We start from the raw sequence: 26,607 nt of genomic DNA, 5'->3' as shown, positions 1-26,607 counted from the left end.
TACATTCAATCAATTTTTATTTGTACGTTTCAGCATAAGACACAAATAAGGAAAAAGACATAGGTGGAAGACAACCTTTAATAGTATAATATAAAATCAAAATTAAAAGACACTTCACACTACATATGTATATACAAAACTGTAAAGTTTATTTGGCATCAAATGTTATTGTAAATTAAATAGTTCCTAAACCAGGGTATAATCAAAACCTTACAAAAGCTTGCTATTGTTACATATCCAAGCCCACTCTTTGGTTGTTTACAGTGTAAAGCAATGAAAGAAAATAAAGTGATATAAAATAATCAAAATAACAATGATTAGATACTAAAAGAGCATAAAATTAACTTCAAATATGAAAAAACAGAAATGTACTACCAGGGATCAGAGACTGGCTGTTAAAATAATAAAAAAATAAATTGATATTAGAGAATGTTTCAAAGGCAACAGTAGAAAGTAAATAGAATTCATATAACAGATGAGAACATGATGCCAAGAATAAAAATTAACAATCACAGTGATTATGATATGCCAGTTTGTTTTGACAATAGTCAGATGTAAAGCACTACAACACATTAAAAATAATATACAAGGGGTGATAATTTAATTCGTGGACCGGTGCAAGATTTTTACGTTTACCGCGAAAACTTTCCATAACTGCCGCTAGAGGCACTCTCCCTGATTGCTACTGAGCAGACTCTGTATGCATGCCAGTACTTAGCATTAGTAGAGGAATATGATGCAAGAAAGCAACCTTATTCAACAGCAGGAAAAAAAAAAAAAAAAAACCTTCTCATTTCACCTATCCATTCACTCCAAATGTTTCTCTAGTTCTGATTTGACTCTATTTAAGCTGTCCACTTCTATGACGACAGATGGAAGTTTGTTCCAACAATCAACCACCTGCTAGCTAAAGGTAAATTTCTGCACATCTATTCTACAACTGCCTTTTCTCAATTTGAATTTATGCCCCCTCAGGTGATTAATCTGGGTAAGAGGATAAAATTCCATCAGCATCGAGCTTGCTCAATCCATTCAAGGCCTTATACACCTCATTCAGATCACCTTGCAGTTGCCTAGTCTGCAGCCACTGTAATTTGCAAAAGTTAGGCCTTTCTTCATAAGAGCAACCCTTTGATACATTCACTAATCTTGTTGCCCTTCTCTGTACTCAATCCAGCAGCTCTACATCCTTCTAAAATGAGGCCTCCAGACCTGTATACAGTACTCAAGGTGTGGCCTGACCATTGCCTTATACAAGGGATAATCACCTCCTTATCCTTGCTAGAAAAATTCCTGTATATCATTGACAAAGCACCATGAGCTACTCTTGCAGACCATCTGCATCCTCAGAAAACTTCATATCCGACTGCACAATTACCCCCAGGTCCTTTTCATTCTCTACACCACTGTCAGTGTAATCCCACACATTTGATACATTACTCTGGGATTACTGCTTCCCATATGCAGTATTTTACATTTGTCAATGTACTTCAGTTGCCACCTCTCGGCCCATTTGCTTAACTTTTCTAGATCCTGTTGCTGTACCGTACTGTCATTAACAATCCTGCCAACCTTCATATTATCTGCAAACTTAGACATTAAGCCTGATATACCTTTATCAATATATTTAATAAAAAAAGAAAACAACAATGGACCCAACACTGAACCCTGGAGGACTCCACTAATAATATTAGTCCACGAAGAGCAGTGTCCATTGATTACCACTCTCTGTCCTCCCAATCAACCATCCTTTTATCTACAGCAGCAATTTCTCCCCAATGCCGTGCTGCTCCAACTTTTACAGTAGTCTTCCATGTGCAACAGTATCAAAAGCCTTCCTAAGATCCAAGTAAAGAACTCTTTGTTGTTTTTCTTTGCATCCTTTGCCAAAGATTTCTCGTAATCTGCTTTTGCCTGCTTAACATCCTTTGGCTTCTATGTCATCTGTTAATTTATATGTATCCCATGCATTTTTTTTCTTTGCCACATGTCTCATTAGTTCATCTGACTTCCATTTAGGCCTAAATCTTGAACAATATTTCTTAGTTGGTATGAAAAGCCTAGTAGTGTCTAAGATTAATTCTTTGAATGCTTCCCATTTTGAATTTGCTGTTGGTAACATCATCAGTTGGTTCCACTGTATAGAATTTAAAAACTGCCTCAGACAACCGTAGTCACCTTAAAGCAAAAACCCTTCCCTTAACCCCTGATGGTAGTTACCTCTTTGAGTAAATTCCACATCAGCATACTGTGATCACTGCCACCTAGTGGTTCCTTTATCTGCAAATTTTTAATGCATGAAGAATCACTACTGATAATCAGATCAAGAGTATTACTCCCTCTAGTTTCCTCCAGAACATGCTGCTGTAGAAAACAATCATTGAATAAATCCACAAAAGCCTTGCTAGTGTGTGAGTGCCCACCCCACAAGTTAAAGTCAATATCTGGGAAATGAAATTAAAATCCCCCATCATAAGACTCTTTGATTTACTGGCCCACTCTATTTCCCTGTACAGTTGTATATTATACTCATCAGAATCATTAGGCCTATAACACACTCCTACTCTCAATTTTGCTTTGCCAGTGTTTAAGTTACACCAAACTGACTCACCACTGCACTGTCCACCCATATCAAATGGCTGCACTTCCTTAGATTTTGTGTGTTTCTTAACTAATAGCATAACCCCCTGCTCCCTTCCTATCCTGTCTATCCTTTCTGTACACGTTATACTCCCCAATTTCCAATTCTGCATTCCTTATATCTGTGTGGCACCACTTCTCTGATATTCCAACAATATCTGCAATTGATGTTTTGACCAACAGCTGAAAGTCATCAAATTTATTTACCAAACTACTAGAATTGGTGTACACACAAGTTTCCATCATCTGTTCTTATTCTTAGCTACTTATTGTATTTAATGCGATGACTCCCAGCAGTCTCTGAAATCCCATGCATCTTGTTTTCCAGGCTGCTGTTCATTCAAATAGAAGCAGTGCAAAAATCACTTTCACCTCTGCCAGCTGTTAATCTATAATTCCATGTATCCCCCCCCACGAACTAATAGGTCCGTGTACCCCCACCTCAACACACACACAGACTAAGAGGTCCATGTATCCCTCCACGGAGACAATGCTGGTTGAGTCGGAAAACTGTTTTCCGACCCATCTAACAATGCCTTGATAGCATCACCAAATATTCTTGCACCGTTTATATTTAAGTGTATCCCATCCCTGTAGAAGCAGTCTCTTCTGTTAACAAGCACAGACTAAGGCAAAAAAAAAAAATTCTCCCCCATGAGCCTTGCACAATCTCTCCAAGGCCAAATTGCAGACACTTTCAAATTCAACCCTAACTCGGGGATTTTTTACAACATTGCCATGACGTAGCAAAGTGGTTAGGAATATGAGTGTAGTAGCACGCGCTCTTTGAGTGGACCTGGGTTCAAACCCATGACTGCTAAATATGATTTAAGCTTGTATTGATGATTTACTGTAAACTCCGCTGACCTCATGGAGTATAAACAAGATTTTTACTTGTTAAGTAATTCTGCTGTTCTCCTACTTTTACTATTAATTAGGCGACAACTCAGCGTTGTTATGGGCCTTTATGAGACCTTGAAGGACAGGGTGGATGCCCTCGAAGGAAATAAATTGAGGGGCCCATCAAGCTCTCAGCTGCCCACATCAACGCCAGAGCTTGCACTTGGTCATCAGGCAACACAGGGGCAGCCCCCTAGGCAGAATGCGCTGGTCCCACAGGAACTAGTAGTTGTTGGTGACTCTATTGTCAGGGAAACGGGGAACATGCTTTGTAAAAAGGATAGGTGGAATAGGACCAGGGTATGTCTGCCAGGGGCAAAGGTTGATGACGTTGTAGAGCGGATATCATCTTTTAAGGGCACAAAAGGTGATATAGTTGTACACGTTGGCACTAATGACATTAAGAGTAGGAGACCGGCGGAATTACTTAGCAAGTACAGGTCACTATTGAAAAAAAGCCGTGAATTAGGGTTGAACTTGAAAGTGTCTGCAATTCTGCCCAGACACGATAGGAGGGAGTATATGATGAGAGCCTTGTCGATCAATTCGGCCCTGGAGGGATTGTGCAAGGCTCAAGGGGTAGAATTTTTTTCAGCCTGGACTGTACTTGTTAACAGGAGAGATTGCTTCTACAGGGATGGGATACACTTAAATAGAAAGGGTGCAAGAATTTTTGCTGATGCTGTCGAGGCAGTGTTAGGTGGGTCGGAAAACTGCTAGTTGGGGGGGATACAAGGACTAATAGATTAACAGTAGCCACTGGCAGAGGTGGAAGTGATTCTTGCACTGCTTCTATTCAAATGAGCAGAAGTCTGAAAAACAAGATGCAGGATATTTCAGAGACTGCTGGTAGTCATTGCGTTACAAGTAAACACATGGGTTGTGTTAGGGTAGCTAAGAATAGAAACAGGTGCATGTATACCTGCGTGTACACCAATGCTAGGAGTTTGGTAAATAAATTTGATGAATTTGAGGTATTGCTCAAAACATCAAAGGCAGATACTGTTGGGATATCAGAGACGTGGTGTCACACAGATATAAGTAATGCGGAACTGGAATTTGGGGAATACAATGTATATAGAAAGGATAGACAGGACAGGAGGGGAGGAGGGGTTATGCTATTAATTAAGAAACACATAAAGTCAAAGGAAGTGAAGCCAGTTGACATCGATGGACAGGGCAGTGTCGAGTCAGTTTGGTGTGACATAAGCATAGGGAAATCAAAATTGAGAGTAGGAGTGTGCTATAGGCCTAATGACTCTGATGAGTATAATAATATATTGTACAGGGAAATAGAATGGGCCAGTAAATCAGAGTCTTATAATGGGGGATTTTAATTTCCCAGATATTGACTGGAATTTGTGGGTTGGTCACTCGCACACTAGCAAGGCTTTTGTGGATTTATTGGATGATTGTTTTCTATATCAGCATGTTCGTGAGGCAACAAGAGGGAGCAATACTCTTGATCTGATTATCAGTAGTGATTCTTCATGCATTAAGAACCTGCAGATAAATGAACCACTAGGTGGCAGTGATCACAGTGTGTTGAAGTGGGATTTACTCAAGGAGGTAACTACCATCAGAGGTAAAGGGAAGGGTTTTTGTTTTCGTAAAGGCGACTATGATGGTCTGAGACAGTATTTAAATTCTATACAGTGGGACCAACTGATGATGTTACCAACAGCAAACTCAAAATGGGAAGCATTCAAGGAACTAATCTTGGTGGCTACCAGGCTTTACATACCAACTAAGAAATATTGTTCAAGGTTTAGGCCTAAATGGTTGTCAGATGGACTAGTGAGACATGTGGCAGAGAAGAAAAATGCATGGGATACATACAAATTAATGGGTGACATGGAAGCCTATGATAGATATAAGTTGGTCTGTAACCAAGTCACAAAGGAGATTAGGCAGGCAAAGGCAGACTACGAAAAATCCTTGGCAAAGGATGCAAAGAAAAACAGAAAGGAGTTCTTTACATACTTGAACTCGAGAAGGAAAGGGATGAATCAGATTGGTCCACTGGATATTGATGGTTCAACAGTTGAGGATCCTGCTCAGGTGGCTAACAATCTAAACGAGTATTTTGCATCTACATTCACGCATGAGGAGTTATTCAGGAAGGAGAATGATGTAGGTAAAGTAAACATTGGCAGTAAGCTGGATGATTTTGTAATAACTGAGAGGAAAGTGGAGGAGAGATTGTTGAGAATAAACATAAAAAAGGCACCTGGGGTGGATGGGATCTATCCAGTTATATTAAAGGAGGCAGCAAAGGAAGTATGCAAACCCCTAGCCATAATTATGAGAGCTTCTTTGGACTCAGGGGAGGTACCCATAGACTGGAGATGTGCAAATGTAACCCCAATTCACAAAGGAGGATCAAAGGCTGACACAAGTAATTATAGACCTGTTAGTTTAACTTCTGTTCCAGGTAAATTAATGGAGGCACTGGTTAAAGAAGCACTGCAGGATCATCTAGACAAGAATTCAGTTATAGCTCAGACACAGCATGGTTTTGTTAAGGGCAGGTCTTGCCTGACCAATTTGATTGGATACTATGATGTAGTCACAAAAGAACTGGATGCAGGGAATAACTTTGATATTATATATTTGGATCTTAGAAAGGCTTTTGATACTGTTGCACATGGAAGACTGCTGCACAAATTGGAGCAGTGTGGCATTGGAGGCAAATTGCTGCTATGGATAAGGGGATGGTTGAGTGGCAGAAGACAGAGAGTGGTAATCAATGGACACTGCTCAACGTGGACTAATGTTATTAGTGGAGTTCCTCAAGGTTCAGTGTTGGGTCCATTGTTGTTTTCGGTGTTTATGAATGATATTGATGATGGGATATCAAGTTTAATGTCTAAGTTTGCAGATGATACAAAGGTTGGCAGGGTCGTTAAGGACACTACTGACGCTATGCTGCTGCAACAGGATCTGGAAAGGTTGAACAGATGGGCTGAGAGGTGGCAAATGAAGTTTAACATTGACAAATGTAAAGTACTACATATGGGTAACAGTAACCCCAGAGCAATGTATCAACTCTGCGGTACTACACTGACAGTGGTGGAGAATGAAAAGGACCTCGGGGTAATTGTGCAGGCAGATATGAAGTTCTCTGAGCAGTGCAGACGAGCTGCAAGAGTAGCTCATGGTGTCTTGTCAATGATATACAGGAATTTTTCTAGCAGGGATAAGGAGGTGATTATTCCCTTGTATAAGGCAATGGTTAGGCCACATCTTGAGTACTGTATACAGGTCTGGAGGCCTCATTTCAAGAAGGATGTAGAGCTGCTGGAACGGGTACAGAGAAGGACAACAAGATTAGTAAATGGAACAAAGGGTTGCTCTTACGAAGAAAGGCTTAAGTTTTGCAAATTACAGAGTCTGGAGACTAGGCACCGGCGAGGTGATCTGATAGAGGTGTATAAGGCTTTGAATGGTTTGAGCATGCTCAATGCCAATGGGATTCTTCATCTTTCTCAGAATAATCACCTGAGAGGGCATAAATTCAAATTGAGGAAGGACGGATGTCGAATAGATGTGCGGAAATTTGCCTTTGGCCAGCGGGTGGTTGGTTGGTGGAACCGACTTCCATCACTTGTTGTTGAAGTTGATAGCCTAAACAAATTTAAAGCTCAACTGGACAGGTATTTCGAACGAACGGAGGGGTGAAATGGGAGAGGGTTTTTTTTTTTTTTTTTTTGGCTGATGCTGAATAAGCTTGCTTTCTTGCATCATATGCCTCTACTAATGCTAATGCTAATGCTAATTATTAGGTATATGGTGCAAGGAAGCCTGAGACTTATGCTGCCAAAAAAAAATTCCCGAGTTACCCTGAGAGAGAGAGAGAGAGAGAAGAGAGAGAGAGTCAAAAGGAAATCACCAAGAAAGAGAAGAATGATGACATCCAGCTCAGGATCCTGAGTGCACCAAGCCCACACTCACTAGATACGAGCCCCTGGGGATTTTTCTAGGATTGTATCATTGAGGCTTTCTTTCTGAACAGGTTGGAACTGATTTTTATATCAAGTTGTAGTGGTAATAACCTGGATTTGAATATGATTCCTGCTGGCAGGATTCCTGTTATTACTAACCTGGATTTGAACAGGATCCCTTTAGTGAAGTGCTAGCTTATGGACTGGAGTAATGCTGGCCAGTGGATTGGTATCTCCATTGGGTTCTTTGGCTGTTACTGATGAAAACAACTATTTTTAAATGCTGCTACTTTGGTCCAAACAAGTCCTACAGAATATCTTCATTGGAGAGAAGGTTGCAATCGGCATGGTCTCTTGGTTTTTTATTCTGGGAAGGGAGGATTATATTCTTAAAATGTTAGAAGTATTCTTCTTTAAAAGAATATATTCTTTCCTATTAATAGTTCTGTTTAAGATACCCCTGCTTCATGAAATATTATTAAATACAGGATTCTATTAAAGTTTATCTCTGGAATGAGGAGGTAGTGGAAGAACCTTTTGAAGGTTCTTCCACTGCCTCCAAAATCCTAAGCTAAACTGCATTTTAGCATTAAATGCTAGGTCAGACTTAGTGCCTCTTGTGAATTCTACATCCTTTTACTGTTCTTCCAGTCTGGACTGAAATTTTCTATATGACTTTTGAGGATACTGATAACTCTAATTTGATGAAGTGAGGGTACCACAACTCAAACAGCAGAAAGTGATTATAGTGTATAACTGAAAAAATTTATTAATATAAGATCTATTTAAAGAAATAACAATTATCAAAGGAAACACAAGGGTTTTGCTTTTAAAAGGGTATTCATGTAGTCCCAGACATCACTTCATCTCTTTCCAGTGAAAAAAAAAATAAATAAATTATAATTTTAACAAATACAAATGCTACATGGGAAAGGTTTAAGGAAGAGTTACTACTCAGGTTATATCAAACTCAAAATTATAAAGAATTTGGGAGTAATTATACAATCTCATATGAAGTTTTCTGAACAATGTAGACAAACGCTAGAACAGCTCATGGGGGTTTTAGCAATGATTATTCCACTAAATAAAGCAATGCTTAGGCCACAGTTCGAATATTGCATACTGGCTTGCAATATTCAAATTATAATTTTAATACTGAAACAACTTTAGGGAAGATGAGGACCTGTTGAAGAGGGTACAGAGAAAATAAATGCAATTAGTCAAGGGTGCAAAAGAGTATTCTAATTAAGAGAAACTTGAGTTTGAAAGCTAGTGTTTTGGATGTTTTGGAAACTAGGAATTTGTGAAGATGTACTGATAAGTTTAGACCTTGAAAGGGCTGGTTAAATTAAATGCTCGGGAGTTTTTATATTTAGTCACATGACATACATAAGGAGACATTAATTTAAACCGAGAGTGGATAATTGTAGACGAGATGTCGAAAACATCTCATTTAATCAAAAAGCGACTATCTTGGAATAAACTACTCTTGTGGAATTGGAAAATTTATCTAAAGGATTGATTGGATTAAATTGTGGAATTTGGAAATTTATCTAAAGGATCTAAATTTAATGATCTACTGGATTAATATTTGAAAGAAAGAGATAAATGAAGGTGACTATGGTTACTTTTTTTTTTTTTTTTTTTTTTTTAATATTTGGATGGTGCTACATACGCTTGCTTCCTTGTGAGCCTGCTGCAAGACCTGCCATTCTTGGACCAGAGACCAATGGAAAGCTGGTACACAGTCCACCAGTCTGAGGGTTGTGCTGGGTCTTGGTAGGTTCCTAGAAAAAGCTAACTTCAAGACTATATCATTCCAACAGTGAAGTCTGGAAGTGGGAACGTGATGGTCTGGCTATTATTCATGGTTTAGCCTGGAACAACCATTGGTTGTTTTGGACAAAACCATGTATGCTGAACGTGGTTTGGACAAAACCATGTAAACCATGTCTATCTAGACATCCTGGACAATAATGCTTCACCTACATTGTGGCATGGCAGGGAAGACCCAATTAGTACTTCTTCACCTTCAGCAGGACAGCACTAGATGTCATACTGCCTGTGTTGTGACAGACAGGTTGAGGTTATGAGCATCAAAAAATTGGACTGGCTAGCCCAGAGCCCTGACCTCAATCCTATAGAAAACCTTTGGGGTAAACTGGATTGTTAGGTGCATGCCAGGAGAAAACACCCAAAAAAAAGAGCTAAAGTGGTCACTATTTGAAGAATATTTTTTGCCAAAAGGCAGAAAATACTGAAGGGCATTTACAAAAACTGGCGTAGTGTTCCATGAAGACTAGAAGCTGAAATCTTTAGCCTTTATTAGTTTCAGAAATCTTTCAGCAAACATTATTAGTTTTCCTGTTAACAAAAGTTATTTGTAGGCATACAGGTGTCCAGATATTAACAGTAGGTCAGTGTGTGTGTGTGTGCGCACTGAGTGATCACTGAGTGATCACTGAATTATGACCACTTACCAAATACTTTGTAGGTCCTCCCTTTGCCCTCAATACAGCAGCTATCCGACGTGGCATTGATTTAACAAGAGGTCGGAACCGTTCGGGAAGTATGGCCAACCAAGCTGGTGTAATGCGGTCAGCAATGCAAGTATTGAGGTGATTGGTGTATTCAGATGCCTGATATGCCTTTTCATAGTGTCCCACAAGTGCTCTATGGGATTGATATTTGGGGGGGGGGGGGCGAGTTCGGAGGCCAATCGATATGCTGTAAGTCAGAACTGTGTTCCTCAAACCATTCCTGCACAACAAGTGATCGATGGTTCAGCGCACTGTCATCTTGGAAAACACCATCGCCATTCAGGAAAAAGTGTAACATAGCAGGGCGTACACAGTTAGCAAGCAGTTGACAATAGCGGAGACCAGTGAAACGTTGTTCCACATGCACCAGGGGTCCAAGTTCCTGCCAGTGAAACATGCCTCACACCATACAACTGCCTCCACCAGTCTACACTTTTGATACCATGCATGATGGATCAAGAGCCTCATGTTGTTGACGCCAAATTCCTACACAACCATCCATGGTGTGGAGTAAATAACATGACTCCTCCGACCAGCACACCTTCTTCCAGTCTTCTAACATCCAATTTGCATGCTCTTTGCACCAGGCGAATCTTTCATGCCGATGAACCTTGCCATAGGGGTTGAATGCTGGTATAGCCCATATGTGTGAACGTGTGACACATGGTCATGCCAGATATTGTTCCGGGTTGGCCCATGTTGTATTGGGTAGTCAACTCTTCACCAGTGCTGCGCCTGTTTGCCTGTATGAGTTGTCGGACCCGGTGCTCACCTCTAACATCAACCTTTCACTGACCTTTGCAGTTTTGCTGTCAGGTCGTTGTATGACCATTTTGACGCCAGTCCTGGTACACTTTAACTATGGCGGCTCTTGAACACCCCCACCAGTTCAGCCATTTGGGAAATCGAGGCACCAGCTCACTGAATCTGTCCTTTATCAAAGTCCGATAAGTCCTTCCTTTTACCCATCACACTCAGAATTTTACTACATACTGAACCACTGACACCTTATCTATGCTACATAGGTTGACCAACTGAGCACTCTCATACCTCACGGGGTCAACGGGTCGCATTCAGTTTTCATAGAGGTGGTCATAATTCAGTGATCACTCAGTGTATATATACATGTGCACACTCACAAACACACATTCATACTGATAAAATGATTAATTCCACCTAAAGCATTTAGTACCTCTTCACCTTCAAATTTATGAATAAAAACCAGTTTCAAATGTTACCATATCTTTTCCTCTGAGACATACTTCCAGTGCTCTGTAAAAGGTGATAAGACAAATTATGTGACAGTATTATTTACTAATACAAAAATAAAAGAAAAAGAAACTAACCTTTCCTTTATTTGGATCTGTCAAAAAAGTTCCATAAAGAATTTTAAGGTCCAATAGGTAATCTTTTTCAGTCTGCACTAATTCTGTAAGAACACACTGCCTTTGCTCTTTCATTTTCTTTCTGAAAAATATCGAATTGTAGCAATCATCACTAAACAGTAATTGATATATATAAATAATATACAGAAGAACAAGCATACATGTTTATTGCATCCTGTAACCTCCTTGGGCAAGTACAATTACAAATGGGGCAGTTCCAAGATTTTCTAGGGGGGGGGCTAAATCAGTGTTCAGGGAAATCATAAGCTTTAATATATGTATAGCAGCAAAAAATCTGCATTATTCTGATCATAAGGGGAGGGTTACAGACCCTTTAGCCCCTAAATGGGACTGGTTGGATCGCAATCAATCAATCAATCAATCTCTCTCTCTCTCTCTCTCTCTCTCTCTCTCTCTCTCTCTCTCTCTCTCTCTCTCTCTCTCTCTCTTTCTCACATGTAATTTTAAAAGGGCACTTTCAACACAAATACTATGCTTTTGCAATAAGAAAACTATTGCATTAAAAGGTTGTTTAATTTTAATATAAACTTCATAAAGAATTAAAAATAGTGCTAAAAAATGCATCCTATTTTTAAGAACGTTCCTTGTGCCTTCTGAGATAAAATTAAACTTTTAAAGATTTACCATTTCGTGGCAGCTACAGCCAGGAATATCAACTTGGATAGTTAACAATTCAGTGTGTTCGTTAAATCTTCTTGATGGAGTCACAAGAGGTTCAAAGTCCTCATCCCAGCTATTAGAGTAGAGTTAGTGCAGTATTTTGCAGATATACGGAAAATCAAACCACAAATCTGAAAGAATGCCATAAACATATGCAAACAGGGAATGAAAACAAGAGATACAGCCCACCACTTTAAAACAGAATCGCATTCCTTTAACATGTTTGCTTCATCTGATGCATATAAGTGTCAAACAGAACCATAAGTGCCATGCTGTTACACATATAAGCATTCAAAAAAAGCATCCAAGTGCTGTGCCATAATACACATAGGAGGTCATTCTTCAGTGGTCAATTTACGAGTGATGTAAAAGTAAAAGCATGTGAAATTAACTGCTCAATTCTGCTGGTAAACTTACTGAACTCAGAGCTGTTAGCAGCAATGGTTCAGTTTGTTTAAAGCTTGTTACACATTTTTTTTTGCTTGTGTTGAGGTTAGTTTATGCACATGAAATAAACTTTTACTTTTCAACTATTTACAAATTTTTGAAATGTTGAGGATTTTGGAATGTTGTTATTGCTCAACATTCTTAAAATTACAGCACAATGAATGCACTCCATCAAACAGAGGTGGTGCTAAATGTGTTAACCTGCACTCCACCAATCATACTAGCTAAGAGAAACAGAAAAAGAATTCATAGAAGCCTACAAGATATAAGGAACCACAATGATCAGAGGAACAAGGGAAATCTTATGCCACTGGAGACTCCCATCCACACAAAAGAAAATCAATGCCGGAAACAAGTCACAGCTCACCAAAAGTTTAAGATGAAAACAACAGCAGCATAATTAGAGTACTCCAACAGTAACATACAAAGGCAGAGAATTCCAGAAAAAATAACACCAGTACCAAAATTGACTAGAACAATATCACAACTCAGCTGGCAGTCAGCATACATATCACTACCACTGGCCAAGCAAAAACCCAATGAAATGTTGCAGTACCTAGCAAAACCATTCTTTCTCTCTCTCTCTCTCTCTCAAATTATGTTAACAACCTAGCTTTAAATCAATGCCTATTAACCTAAACCTTTGAGGGAAAACTCTCAAAATAAAACTTACCATAAATATTTCTTTAAATTTAAGTTTAAAACCACTAATATTTAAATTCTCCAAAACAAAATATATAACACCCAACTGTGCTTGCCTAACTTTCAACAAGTATTTTTCTCAGCCCTCGTTATAGCACTTTTATCACATTTAATTTTAATTTCAATATGTGAATATAAAAGTTTAAAAAAAAAAGACATCTGCACATTTTTCTGTTGTGACTGTTTGAAGGCATTTCTGTGTCTTTAGTGACGAAACTCAGGCTTGTGCTCTTTAGAAATGACTATATATATCCACAAGTTGACCTAAAGTAACTAATATCATTTTAAATCGAATAACATTGCCCAGTAGGTGAATCCATTATTCATTGAAAACTCGAAGACAAGACAGTGAATAACAGATTCATCTACTCAGTGAAATCTGACTGAAAACAATATCAGTTTATGTTGACTCATGAATAAAAGTAGTTAAACAGAAGCCCAAGCTCTGTCACGTCACTGGAGTGATAAAAAGAGTCCACAGACAGTCACGAAAGGAAAAAATAAAACGGTTTTGAATTATTTTCTAAAACTATTTCAATACTAGCATTGAAATATAATACTCCCCACTCCCCACTTCTAAACTGCTGAAGAAATTTTAAAGAAATCGAAGAAATCGAATAACATTGCCCAGTAGGTGAATCCATTATTCATTGAAAACTCGAAGACAAGACAGTGAATAACAGATTCATCTACTCAGTGAAATCTGACTGAAAACAATATCAGTTTATGTTGACTCATGAATAAAAGTAGTTAAACAGAAGCCCAAGCTCTGTCACGTCACTGGAGTGATAAAAAGAGTCCACAGACAGTCACGAAAGGAAAAAATAAAACGGTTTTGAATTATTTTCTAAAACTATTTCAATACTAGCATTGAAATATAATACTCCCCACTCCCCACTTCTAAACTGCTGAAGAAATTTTATTACTTCACAATTTTATTCCTCAATCATTAAGTTAAGATACATCAATTCTATTTATTTCATTATCTTACCGTTTGACTACAAAGATGATTATTACAATAAGCGAAGATCAGAAGTGAATATATAATGATTTTCTTTAGCATTTGTGCACTTTTTAAAATGTAATCTGAATATAAACGATCCTTTAGGAATACTTTCTGATTTTCTCAGCTCTCACATAGTGCACCCTCACCACATTTATTTATTTTTATCATTTAAGTATGTTAATATAAAAGTTGTAAAATCTGAAAATATTATTTATCACTTTACAATTTATAAAACAATTAAACATATTAATGTGTAATATGTGTAATTAACTTAAAATTACATTAATTAAAGACAGAGAGTTACTTTCTCGGTACCAGCTGTCCCTCAAATAGCAAGTCATTATGCAAATTGAAGCAACTGCAGGTGAACTACGGAGCATGCACAGCTGAGGACACGGTATAAAAAATACCTGATGCTGAGAACCGTTAATCAGTGTTATTTTTGTTCTTCAAATGGGAAAGGCAGCGGACTTAAGCGAGTTTGATAAAGGCCAAATTGTAATGGCCAAATGACTGGGTCAGAGCATATCCGAAACGGCACGGCTGGTGGTGTGCTCATGGTCAGCTGTGAGAGGTTGGACGACCACGGCTCATATGTGCTCAAGGTGAGCGAAGGCTCTCCCTAATGGTACGTGACAACAGAAAGGCGACTGTTGCACAACTCGCCGGTAATTGCAATGCTGGTGACAGAAGTAATGTGTCACAACACATAATACATCGAACCCTGCTGAAAATGGGGCTGCGTAGTCGCAGGCCGCTGCAGGTGCCCATGCTAACCACCGTTCACTGGCGGCAGCACCTACAACGGGCACACAAGCATCGAAACTGGACCTTGAGTGATTGGAAGAAGGTCATCTGGTCCAATGAATCACGTTTCCTGTTGCACCAAGTGGATGGCCAGGTACATGTGTGTCATTTACCTGGGGAAGTGATGGCACCTAGATGCACCATGAGATGAAAACAAGCCAGTAGCAGCAGTAGTGTCATACTTTGGGCGATGTTCTCTGGGATACCCTGGGTCCAGTCATCCATGTGCCGAGGAACTCTGACGTCTACCACCTATCTAAACATCATTGCTGACCAGGTACACCCTTTCATGGCAACAGTCTTCCCCTCTGGCAGTGTCATCTTTCAGCAGGATAATGCACCATGCCACACCGCCCGGATTGTTCGAGACCGGTTTGCAGAACATGAGGAAGACTTCTAGGTGTTGCCCTGGCCTCCAAATTCACCAGACATCAATCCCATCGAGAATCTGTGGTTTGTGTTGGAACAGCAACTCCGAGCTGCGGCATCTCAACCACAGACCTTACAGGAGTTAAAGGATCTGCCAGTTATGTGTTTGTACCAGATACTACATGGCATTTAGAAATCTTGTAGCGTCCATGCTTCGCCGGGTACGAGCTGTTTTGGCTGCACATGGAGGATCAACATCATATTAGGTAGGTGGTCATGTTTTGGCTCATTGGTGTACATTCTTATTGGCAGCTTGCAATGATCATGATGATGATTCAAGGAGGATGAATATCTCTGCTTTGCAAAAGAATTACAAAGACAGGCAAACAAAAAAGAAGTTCAGTAGTTTATCTCACACTGAGAATAGATTAACTATCAATACTTAATACAGTTTTACAAGCAGTAATCATAACCCAACCTAACTGCATGGATATTGGTTACCTTATCTAATAAGTAATTGATAAAACGTTGTAAAAAGGCCTTGTGCATTTGGAATAAGAATACTACAAAATGAATCTTGTAACAACTGATTATACTGGTAAAATTATAACTAAATACTTATAAGATAAAAGTATCGAGAATATACAGATAAAGAATAGAAGTGATAAGAACAAAATATCATAACAAAAGTTATGATAACAGTAACAAAAGGATCATATGACCAGCAAATACATGACAAAAAGCATTTGACAAAGACAACTAAAGCAGATCCTAAATGGAAAGCATTCAGGGATGTTATCTTAAAAGCTATTGGCTTTCTATACCAACTAAGAGATACAGTTCAAGACTTAAACCTAAACAGATGAGACTCATGACAGCAAAGAAAAATACATAAGATGCATATATATTATTTGATACAGATGCCTACGGTAGACATAAACTAGTCTGCAATCAAGTCACAAAGGAGGTTAAAAAAGAATGCAAAGAAAAGCAGAAAAATTTCTTTGCAAATAAATGGCAGAAGAAATGGTTTTACTGTTGAAGACCCTGCTCAGGTTGTTGATAGACTACACAGGTATTCTGCATCTACATTCACATAGGAGGCATTTCATAGAGGTGGGGATGTCAGAAATTTATCAAATTCTAACAAGGAGTGATAAGATTTTGTGATAACTGAGAGGAAAGTGAAAGAGAAATCGTTAAAGGCTAAAGGTAAAAAAGCACATAGGGTGAATGGGATCTATCTAGTTATAATAAAGGAGGCAGCAAACAAGAGAATCAACACCACTATACTATAAGAGCATCCCTGAATTTCAGGAAAGCTTTTGATACTGTAGCACATGGAAGACTGCTGTACAAATTGGAGCAGTATGGCATTAAGGGCAAGTGAATACAATGGATAAAGGGATGGTTGAGTGGGAGACGACAGAGAGTGGTAATCAATGGAGACTGCTCTTCATGGACTAATGTTATTAGTGGAGTTCCCCATGGTTTGGTGCTGGGCCCATTGTTGTTTTGTGTATTCATCAATGATATTGGTGAAATTATATCACGCTTAATGTCCAAGTTTGCAGATGATACAAAGGTTGACAGGGTTTTTGACGACAGTAAAGACAGAATGCTACTGTAATAGGATCTAGATTGTTGTTGGCAACTAAGGCCATATTGCTCCGGGGATATGCGGTAGTCATTCCCTGACCTTTCCACATCCTCTGTATTTAGTGGTCACGGGCTCGAACCCCGGTCTAATCAAGAAGCGTGTGCTATACACTGCCGTTCCTGCCCACCTGGCTACGGAGGTGCCTTAGGATCTGGATAAGTTGGGCAAATGGGCTGAGAAGTGGCAACTGAAGTTTCTCTTCTTCTTCTTCTTTGGTCCTTAGCTGGCAGCTGGGGGAGGCGGTTGGCCACGCAACCAGTATGCTGCTGTAGGTGCCGCAGGGTTTCGGACTTGCTCTGTGATGTTCTTCCATACCTTACGATCCATGGCTTCAGTCCTGGCCTGGTTAAGGTCGAGACGTCGGCTCTTCAAGTCATCTTCCACTTGCTTGGCCCACGTTTTCCTAGGCGCGGTCCGTTGGATGCTCCATTGGGTGGGTCGTTGTCTCCAGAGGAGTGTGGATGGTATTCTGTTCGTACCCATTCTACATACGTGGCCAAACCATCTGAGCCTTCACTTCTGGATTTGGTCGGCAATGGTTGGTTGCTGTTGGCATCTGGCGCGGATGGTATCATTAGTGATGCGGTCGCGAAGAGAGATGCCCAAGATCTGCCGCAGGCATCGCATTTGGAATACCTCAAGTTTGTTCAAATCTAACTTGAGACAAATCCATGTTTCCGATCCGTAAAGAAGAATGTGCAGGATCAAAGTCCGGAAGAGTCGGATTTTAGTCTTTGTGGAAATGTTGGTCCTCTTCCATAGACACCATTTGAGCGAGGCGAACGCAGTGGCCGCCTGTCCAATTCTGCTGTGGATTTCCATGGTGGATGCAACTTTCTTCTCCTGGACCAGCGACCCAAGGTATTTAAAGTCCTGCACTTGCTCGATCTGGACGCCTTCGAGATAGATGGTGGTTTGCGACCCATCTGTTGTCAGGGCCTTTGTCTTACCAGCATTGATCTTCAAACCGTATGGCCGGGCAATGCGGGCAATGTCGTAGAGGATGTCCGTGGCTTCAGCGTCGTTACCGGCAAGGATAGCACTATCATCAGCAAACATCAGGTCAGTCACATAGTGATCCTTGTCATATTGTATGCCCTGTCTGTTTCTGAATGCTTGCCTCATAATGGCGTCGACCACGATGTTGAAAAGCAATGGGGAGGCTACATCCCCTTGGCGGACTCCAGTTTGGATGGTAAATTCCTCAGATAAATCGTTCTGGATGCGCACCTGGCTGGTTAAACCGTTGTATGCAGTTTGGAGGAGTGTGATGACTTTTCGAGGTACATGTTCAACCTCTAGTAGTTTCCATAAGGCAGGCCGGTGGACACAGTCGAAAGCAGACTTAAAGTCAATGAAAACAATGACGGTTCGCTGTTCACACCGGATCCTCTCCTCCATCAGCTGACGAATGGCAAAGATTTGATCACAGCATCCTCGCCCGGGTCTAAATCCTGCCTGTTCTTCTCGACTGGTTTGCTCGCGATGTTTTTGCAGTCTTGACTGGATGATCTTCATAAAGACCTTTCCGATGATGGAAAGGAGGCTGATGCCACGGTAGTTCTTGCAGTCCCGGTTATCACCTTTCTTGTGGATCGGTACGATAATGGCTTTCCTCCATGTTAAACTGAAGTTTAACATTGACAAATTCAAAGTACTACATATAGGTAGCAATAACCCAAGAGAAACATACCAACTGTGTGGTACTACACTCAGGGAAGTGGAGATTGAAAAATACCTGGGGGTAATTGTGCAGTCAGATATGAATTTCACTGAGCAGTGCAGATGGGCTGCCAGAGCAGGTCATGGAGTCTTGTCAATGATATATGGGAATTTTGCTAGCAGGGACAAGGAGGTGATTATCCCATTGTCCCTGGAAGCATCTTTTTAGGAAGGATGTAGAGTTGCTAGAAAGAGTATAAAGAAGGGCAACAAGACCGGTGAGGGGAACAAAGGAGTGCTCTTACGAAGAAAGGCTTAAGTTGTACAAACTGTAGCATCTAGAGAGTAGGCACCTGCGAGGTGATCTGATTCAGGTGTATAAGGTCTTGAACGGGTTGAGCAAGCTCAATGGTAATGGGATTCTTCCTCTTGCTCAGATAACGAACCTGAGTGGGCATAGATTCAAATAGAGGAAAGACAGTCATAGAATAGATGTGTGGAAATTTGTCTTTAACCAGCAGGTAGTTGACTGCTGGAACAGACTTCCATTTCTTGTTGTGGAAATTGATTTCTTTAATAAATTTAAGGCTGAACTAGACAGGCATTTGTAGTGAATGGATGGGTGAAATGGGAGGTTTTTTTTATTTTTTTGGCTGATAGTTAGGTTAAGCATAGCTAATGCTAATTTCAATGGTTTCATTGTACCAGAATCAAAAGACATAATGAATTGAATATCATTGCAAACCATCTCTCCCAGAAAAAGTGGATAGTTTTCAAAGAGCCCCCACTATCGTACAGCTGATGGGTTGAGGAAACCAAATCTGGTCTGTATTCGTCATTAGTGGTTATATTAGATACTCAGGCTGCACAATACTGGTATGACCTAGAAGTATCGATAGAGTAAAGACTTTTTTATTATGATACAAATATTACTTTAAAAGAGTTAATCAGAAATCAAGTTGTTTCCTCCACAACTGTTTTGTTTAGGGATATGTGGTGTCATGCTTCTGCCTCTTGTCTTCAGACTTTGGGAACAACAGCTGCAGACTTGAAGATACTTCCTGTCATGCGCTGCAAAGATCTTATACGTGTTTCATGATTCACTGTCTATGACCTCACTATGCTGTTTATTACTAGCCTGCACTGTTGGCTACAATTTCCCATTGCCATATGGGAAATAGGCAAATTAAAAAAAATAAAAATTTGCAAAACACAGTATCTGGAGACTAGGCACCTGTGAGGAAATCTGATTAAGTGTTTAACTGTGCTGGATTCGGGCCAGAACACACCAGAACGACATGCTGGTAGTTTTTTCTAAATGTCATAACAGAAAATGTGAACGAGAACATTTTGAGAATGAAAACGAGGGTAGCCTGTGCGAACGTACATTTTTGCCGCTCCTGGAACAGAGAAGTTTTTTCTGATTTATTTTCTGTTTTATTAGCTTAAATTGGCATATTAACTTATTTCTAGAGTAGCTTTATATTCCTATTTACGATACTTAGTTTAAAGTAACTTAAATAGAGATTTTGTAGGTATTACTTAGTATCGGAAAGGGTATCAAATCCACGTGTTTACTGTTTGTAATTGCCGCCATTGTTGCGCGATAACAGATAGCACAAGTTTAATATAGTATAGTATAGTATAGTACATAATATTGTCAATTAATCTTGTTAAACTTCATTGTAAATTAAATTGCACTTTTAACTATACATATAATGACTTGGGTTACGTAACATAAATAATTAATGCTTAACTTGATACGGAAGTTATATAAAGGGATTTCGTAGATAACACTCGATACTGAAACATAAATATAGCTTTATAACTGTGTTGGGATATAAGTACAGGGTTTTAATTTTGTACTGAAATTGAAATTTTATTGAAATTAAATCAAAATCATGACTCTAGAGCAGCAAAGCAAAAGGCTCAAGCTAATGGGAGTGCTGTGGCTCAGGGGAGAACTGAGGGGGGGAGGGCAGTTGCCCTCTGAATCACAGCCTATTAAAATGCACTATTTCCTTGATGTTTGTGGAGCAGTCGAGTATGAGACATGATACTGCCATGGGGGATGTCTTTGTGTGTGCGCGATGCAAGGAGTGTAAGGAAATCAGGCAACAACTCAGCATTGTTATGGGCCTATATGAGAGCTTGAAGGACAGGGTGGATGCCCTCGAAGGATTAAAAGTGAGGGGGCCCATCAAGCTCTCAGCTGCCCACACCAATGCCAGAGCTTGCACTTGGTCATCATGCAACAGAACAGCAGCCCCCAAGGCAGAATGCGCTGGTCCCAAAGGAACTAGTAGTTGTTGGTGACTCTATTGTCAGGGAAACGGGAAACATGCTTTGTAAAAAGGATAGGTGGAACAGGACCAGGGTATGACTGCCAGGGGCAAAGGTTGATGACGTTGTAGAGCAGATATCATCTTTTAAGGGCACGAAAGGTGATATAGTTGTACATGTTGGCACTAATGATATTAACAGTAGGAGACCGGTGGAATTACTTAACAAGTACAGGTCACTGTTGAAAAAAAGCCGTGAATTAGGGTTGAATTTGAAAGTGTCTGCAATTCTGCCCAGACTCGATAGGAGGGAGTATATGATGAGAGACCTGTCGATCAATTCGGCCCTGGAAAGATTGTGCAAGGCTCAAGGGGTACAATTTTTTTCAGCCTGGTCTGTACTTGTTAACAGGAGAGACTGCTTCTACAGGGATGGGATACACTTAAATAGAAAGGGTGCAAGAATGTTTGCTGATGCTATCGAGGCAGTATTAGGTGGGTCAGAAAACTGCTAGATTGGGGGGATACAAGGACTAATAGATTAACAGTAGCCACTGGCAGAGGTGAAAGTGATTCTTGCACTGCTTCTATTGGAATGAGCCGCAGCCTGGAAAATAAGATACAGGATATTTCAGAGACTGCTGGGAATCATTGGGGTACAAGTAAACACATGGGTTGTGTTAGGGTAGCTAAGAAAAAGAACAGGTGCATGTACACTTGTGTGTACACCAATGCTAGGAGTTTGGTAAATAAATTTGATGAATTTGAGGTATTGCTCAAAACATCAAAGGTAGATATTGTTGGGATATCAGAGATGCGGTGTCACACAGATATAAGGAATGCAGAACTGGAATTTGGGGAGTACAATGTCTACAGAAGGGATAGACATGATAGGAAGGGAGGAGGGGTTATGCTATTAGTTAAGAAATACATAAAATCCAAGGAAGTGAAGCCAGTCGACATTGCTGGACAGTGCAGTGTCGAGTCAGTTTGGTGTGACATAAGCATTGGGAGATCAAAATTGAGAGTAGGAGTGTGCTATAGGCCTAATGACTCTGATGAGTATAATAAGAAATTGTGGGCCAATAAATCAGAGAGTCTTATAATGGGGGATTTTAATTTCCCAGATATCGACTGGAATTTGGGGGCTGGTCACTCACACACTAGCAAGGCTTTTGTGGATTTATTGGATGATTGTTTTCTACATCAGCATGTTCGGGAGGCAACTAGAGGGAGTAATACTCTTGATTTGATTATCAGTAGTGATTCTTCATGCATTAAGAATCTGCAGGTAAATGAACCACTAGGTGGCAGTGATCACAGTGTGCTGAAGTGGGATTTACTCATAGAGGTAACTACCATTAGGGGTAAAGGGAAGGGTTATTGCTTTCATAAAGGCGACTACGATGGACTGAGACAGTATTTAAATTCTAAACAGTGGGACCAACTGATGATGTTACCAACAGCAAATTCAAAATGGGAAGCATTCAAAGAACTTATCTTGGAAGCTACTAGGCTTTACATACCAACTAAGAAATATTGTTCAGGGTTTAGGCCTACGTGGATGTCAGATGAACTAATGAGACATATGGGAGAAAAGAAAAATGCATGGGATACATACAAATTAACACGTGGCACAGAAGCCTATGATAGATACAAGTTGATCTGTAACCAAGTTACAAAAGAGGTTAGGCAGGCGAAGGCAGATTACGAGAAATCTTTGGCAAGGGATGCAAAGAAAAACAGCAAAGAGTTCTTTACTTATGTAAACTCTAGAAGGAAGGGGATGAATCAGATTGACCCACTTGATATCGATGGGTCAACTGTTGATGATCCTGCTCAGGTAGCTAAAAAACTAAATGAATATTTTGCTTCGACATTCACACGGAATGCCAGAGGTGTATTCAACTCTGGCAGTAAGCTAGAGAATCTTGTAATAACTGAGAGTAAAGTGGAGGAGAAATTGTTGAAGATAAATACAAGAAAGGCACCTGGGGTGGATGGGATCTATCCAGTTATATTAAAGGAGGCAGCAAAGAAAGTAAGCAAACCCTTAGCCATAATTATGAGAGCTTCCTTGGACTCGGGGGAAGTACCCATGGACTGGAGATGTGCAAATGTGACCCCAATTCACAAAGGAGGATCAAAAGGCAACACAAGTAATTATAGACCTCTTAGTTTAACTTCTGTTCCAGGAAAATTAATGGAGGCACTGGTTAAAGAAGCACTGCAGAATCATCTAGACAAGACTTCAGTTATAGCTCAGACACAGCATGGTTTTGTGAAGGGGAAGTCTTGCCTGACCAACTTGATTGGATACTATGATGCAGTCACAAAAGAACTGGATGCAGGGAATACCTTTGATATTATATACTTGGATCTTAGAAAGGCTTTTGATACCGTTGCACATGGAAGACTGCTGCACAAATTGGAGCAGTGTGGCATTGGAGGCAAATTGCTGCTATGGATAAAGGGGTGGTTGAGGGGGAGAAGACAGAGAGTGGTAATCAATGGACACTGCTCATCGTGGATGGACTAATGTTATCAGTGGAGTCCCTCAGGGTTCAGTATTGGGTCCATTATTGTTTTCTATATTTATAAATGATAGTGATGATGGTATATCAAGCTTAATGTCCAAGTTTGCAGACGATACGAGGGTTGGCAGGGTTGTCAAGGACACTACTGACACTATGGTACTGCCACAGGATCTGGAAAGGTTGAGCAGATGGGCTGGGAGGTGGCAAATGAAGTTTAACATTGACAAATGTAAAGTACTACATATGGGAAACAGCAATCCCAGAGCAACATATCAACTCTGTGGTACTACACTGACAGTGGTAGAGAATGAAAGGGACCTGGGGGTGGTTGTGCAGGCAGATATGAAGTTTTCTGAGCAGTGCAGACGGGCTGCAAGAGTAGTTCATGGTGTATTGTCGATGATATATATGAATTTTTCTAGCAGGGATAAGGAGGTGATTATTCCCTTGTATAAGGCAATGGTCAGGACACACCTAGAGTACTGTATACAGGTCTGGAGGCCTCATTTCAAGAAGGATGTAGGGATGCTGGAACGAGTACAGAGAAGGGCAACAAGATTGGTGAATGGAACAAAGGGGTGCTCTTACGAAGAGAGGCTTAAGTTTTGCAAATTACAGTGTCTGGAGACTAGGCACCAACAAGGTGATCTGATTGAGGTGTATAAAGCCTTGAATGGTTTGAGCATGCTCAATGCTGATGGGATTCTTCCTCTTGCTCAGAAAAATCACCTGAGAGGGCGTAAATTCAAATTGAGGAAAGACAGATGTAGGGTAGACGTGAGGAAATTTGCCTTTAACCAGCGGGTGGTTGGTTGGTGGAACAGACTTCCATCCCTTGTCGTGGAAGTTGATAGCCTAAATATGTTTAAGGCTCAGCTGGACAGGTATATCGAACGAACAGAGGGGTGAAGTGGAAGTGGTTATTTTTTATTTATTTATTTTTATTTTATTTTATTTTATTTATTTTATTTTATTTTTTTTTTTTTTTTGGCTGATGCTGCATAAGCTTGCTTTTTTGCATCAAATGCCTCTAATAATGCTAATGCTAATGCTAAAATCATTAAATTTATACACCGAATATTATGAAACAATGACACAGTCAAAGGGGAGAGAGAAATAATATCTATTTTGCCCATTGCTACTAAAATATATAAATAGTAATCTTTAAAATTAATAGATTTCTTTAAAAATTTATTTAAAAACAAAAATATAAATTTCGCAATGAAACTTGAACGTTTCTTACTAAAGTACAATGTGTTAGATAAAGAGATCCAATGAATGAGTTATATTGTGATGTGCGTGATGCATTTTGATTCGCCATGAGCTGAATGCTAGAATTGGTTGTTCTATGAACCGTGAATCTGATGTCTGATTCAGTTACTGTACAGTCGATGTGGCATGATCATATAGTATTCTGAAGAACAATGTATAGGATTTTTTTTTGTCATTCATATATGTATTATTTATATAATATGTACATGTTAGTTTATGACCAAACTCTACTATTTAGATTAATTAATTTATTTATTACTGTTTCTTCTAAGGTAAAAATTAATTTTTAAGGAATTAAATATATAAATTTATGTAATTCCAATATTTAAAAATTAAAAGAAGAAATTTTTCATTAAATACAAAATGAGCAAAAAATGCAAGCAAACAACATTAAATAGATTTCTTGATAAAAACCTGAAAAATGTGCAAGAAAATGTACAAACACATGGAAATGATAATAACATGCCCTCTTCTTTTCCATCAAGATCTAAAGATGAGAAAAACAGTGACACAGAATTAAAATTTAATTGGCCCCACGTTTGGAATGCTGACATGTGGAATGAGAAGAAAAAAGCATATCCTTGGCTTACATGCAATGCCGGAAAATTAGGATGTTTGACTTGTGCTGCTATAAAAAAATTAGGGCCGTCAAAAACACAGGGAGTTAGCATTTCAAAGGAATGGAGCTTGGTAGTGGTATCATCTTATGGCAAAGATAAAAGTGCACAATTGACATCTCTGCATAAGAAAATTTATGAACATTCAAAAAGTACGTCACATATACAGGCTGAAAAAATCTTGCAAGCTGCAAATGAACAACATTTAGAAGTGGTAATTTATCAAATTAATGACTCCGAAATTTCTAGTGCCTGTAAAGTTTTTAGAATATTATATTGCGAAACATGATCAACCATATTCTGACCATTTTGAGTTGTTACAAATTCAAGAATTGAATGGCACTGTTATTCCTCATGGTTTGCGTTCAAGATTAAGTGCTACTAATATAATGGAGCATGTCGCAAGGCAAATGAAATTAAAATTGTGCCAACAAATTGTGGACATACGTGGAAACTTATCACTTCTCATCGATGAGTCTACCACTCTAAGCAAGAAATCTATTCTGATTATTTATTTAGGTGACACCAATGAAATGAAAGATCCACATTACTTGTTTCTTGATTTAATCAAATTGCCAGATCAAACAGCTTTCACAATAACAGAGTCTCTCTTAAAATGCCTTGAAAAATAGGGATATGGCGACAATTATTTAAAACACTATTTAATTTCTTTTACGAGCGATGGGACAAGTGTTATGTTGGGCAGAAAATCTGGAGTTGGAAATAAATTATAAGAAAAATATCACAATTTCATCATATGGCATCGTTTAAACCATTGGCTTGAGTTAACAGTTGGAGATGCAATATCAGAAGTTCATGGAATTAGCTATTTTCAAATATTTATGGACAAGCTGTACACTTTGTACAGTCAATCTCCAAAAAAAAAAACAGCGAGAAATAGAAGCATGTGCACCAGCATCGGTGAAGAAATTAAAAGGATTGGACAGGTATTTAATGAAAGGTGGGTGGCCAGCTCCTTTAGGACCGTATCAGCAGTTTGGCAAAATTTTGCATCTTTATGCCATCATTTTGAAAATGCCAGTAGTAAAGATAACAACTGAAACAAAACTGAATAATTCATGTTCAATGGATTATAGAAATGAATTTCATCCAAACAGTTTGTTCTAAATTTAGCCCTGATGTGTGATGTATCGAT

The 26,607-nt window shown here is 39.4% G+C and overlaps 1 protein-coding gene across 1 annotated transcript in view; it reads right to left on the bottom strand.

Annotated features, from left to right (window-relative positions):
• Nucleotides 1–26,607, bottom strand: part of LOC150087229 (dynamin-binding protein-like) — a 427,088-nt gene that overhangs the window by 210,335 nt on the left and 190,146 nt on the right. The window contains exon 10 of the mRNA XM_090372415.1: nt 11,371–11,491. Coding sequence (XP_090228541.1) covers nt 11,371–11,491 — 121 coding nt within the window. The remainder of the gene's footprint in view (nt 1–11,370; nt 11,492–26,607) is intronic.

This window comes from Mastigoproctus giganteus, chromosome 4 (genome assembly GCF_048544385.1).
Source record: "Mastigoproctus giganteus isolate SK-2022 chromosome 4, ASM4854438v1, whole genome shotgun sequence".
NCBI lineage: Eukaryota > Metazoa > Arthropoda > Arachnida > Uropygi > Thelyphonidae > Mastigoproctus > Mastigoproctus giganteus.
The sequence above is the reverse complement of the archived record's forward strand: the minus strand, read 5'-3'. Positions and strand labels throughout refer to the sequence as shown.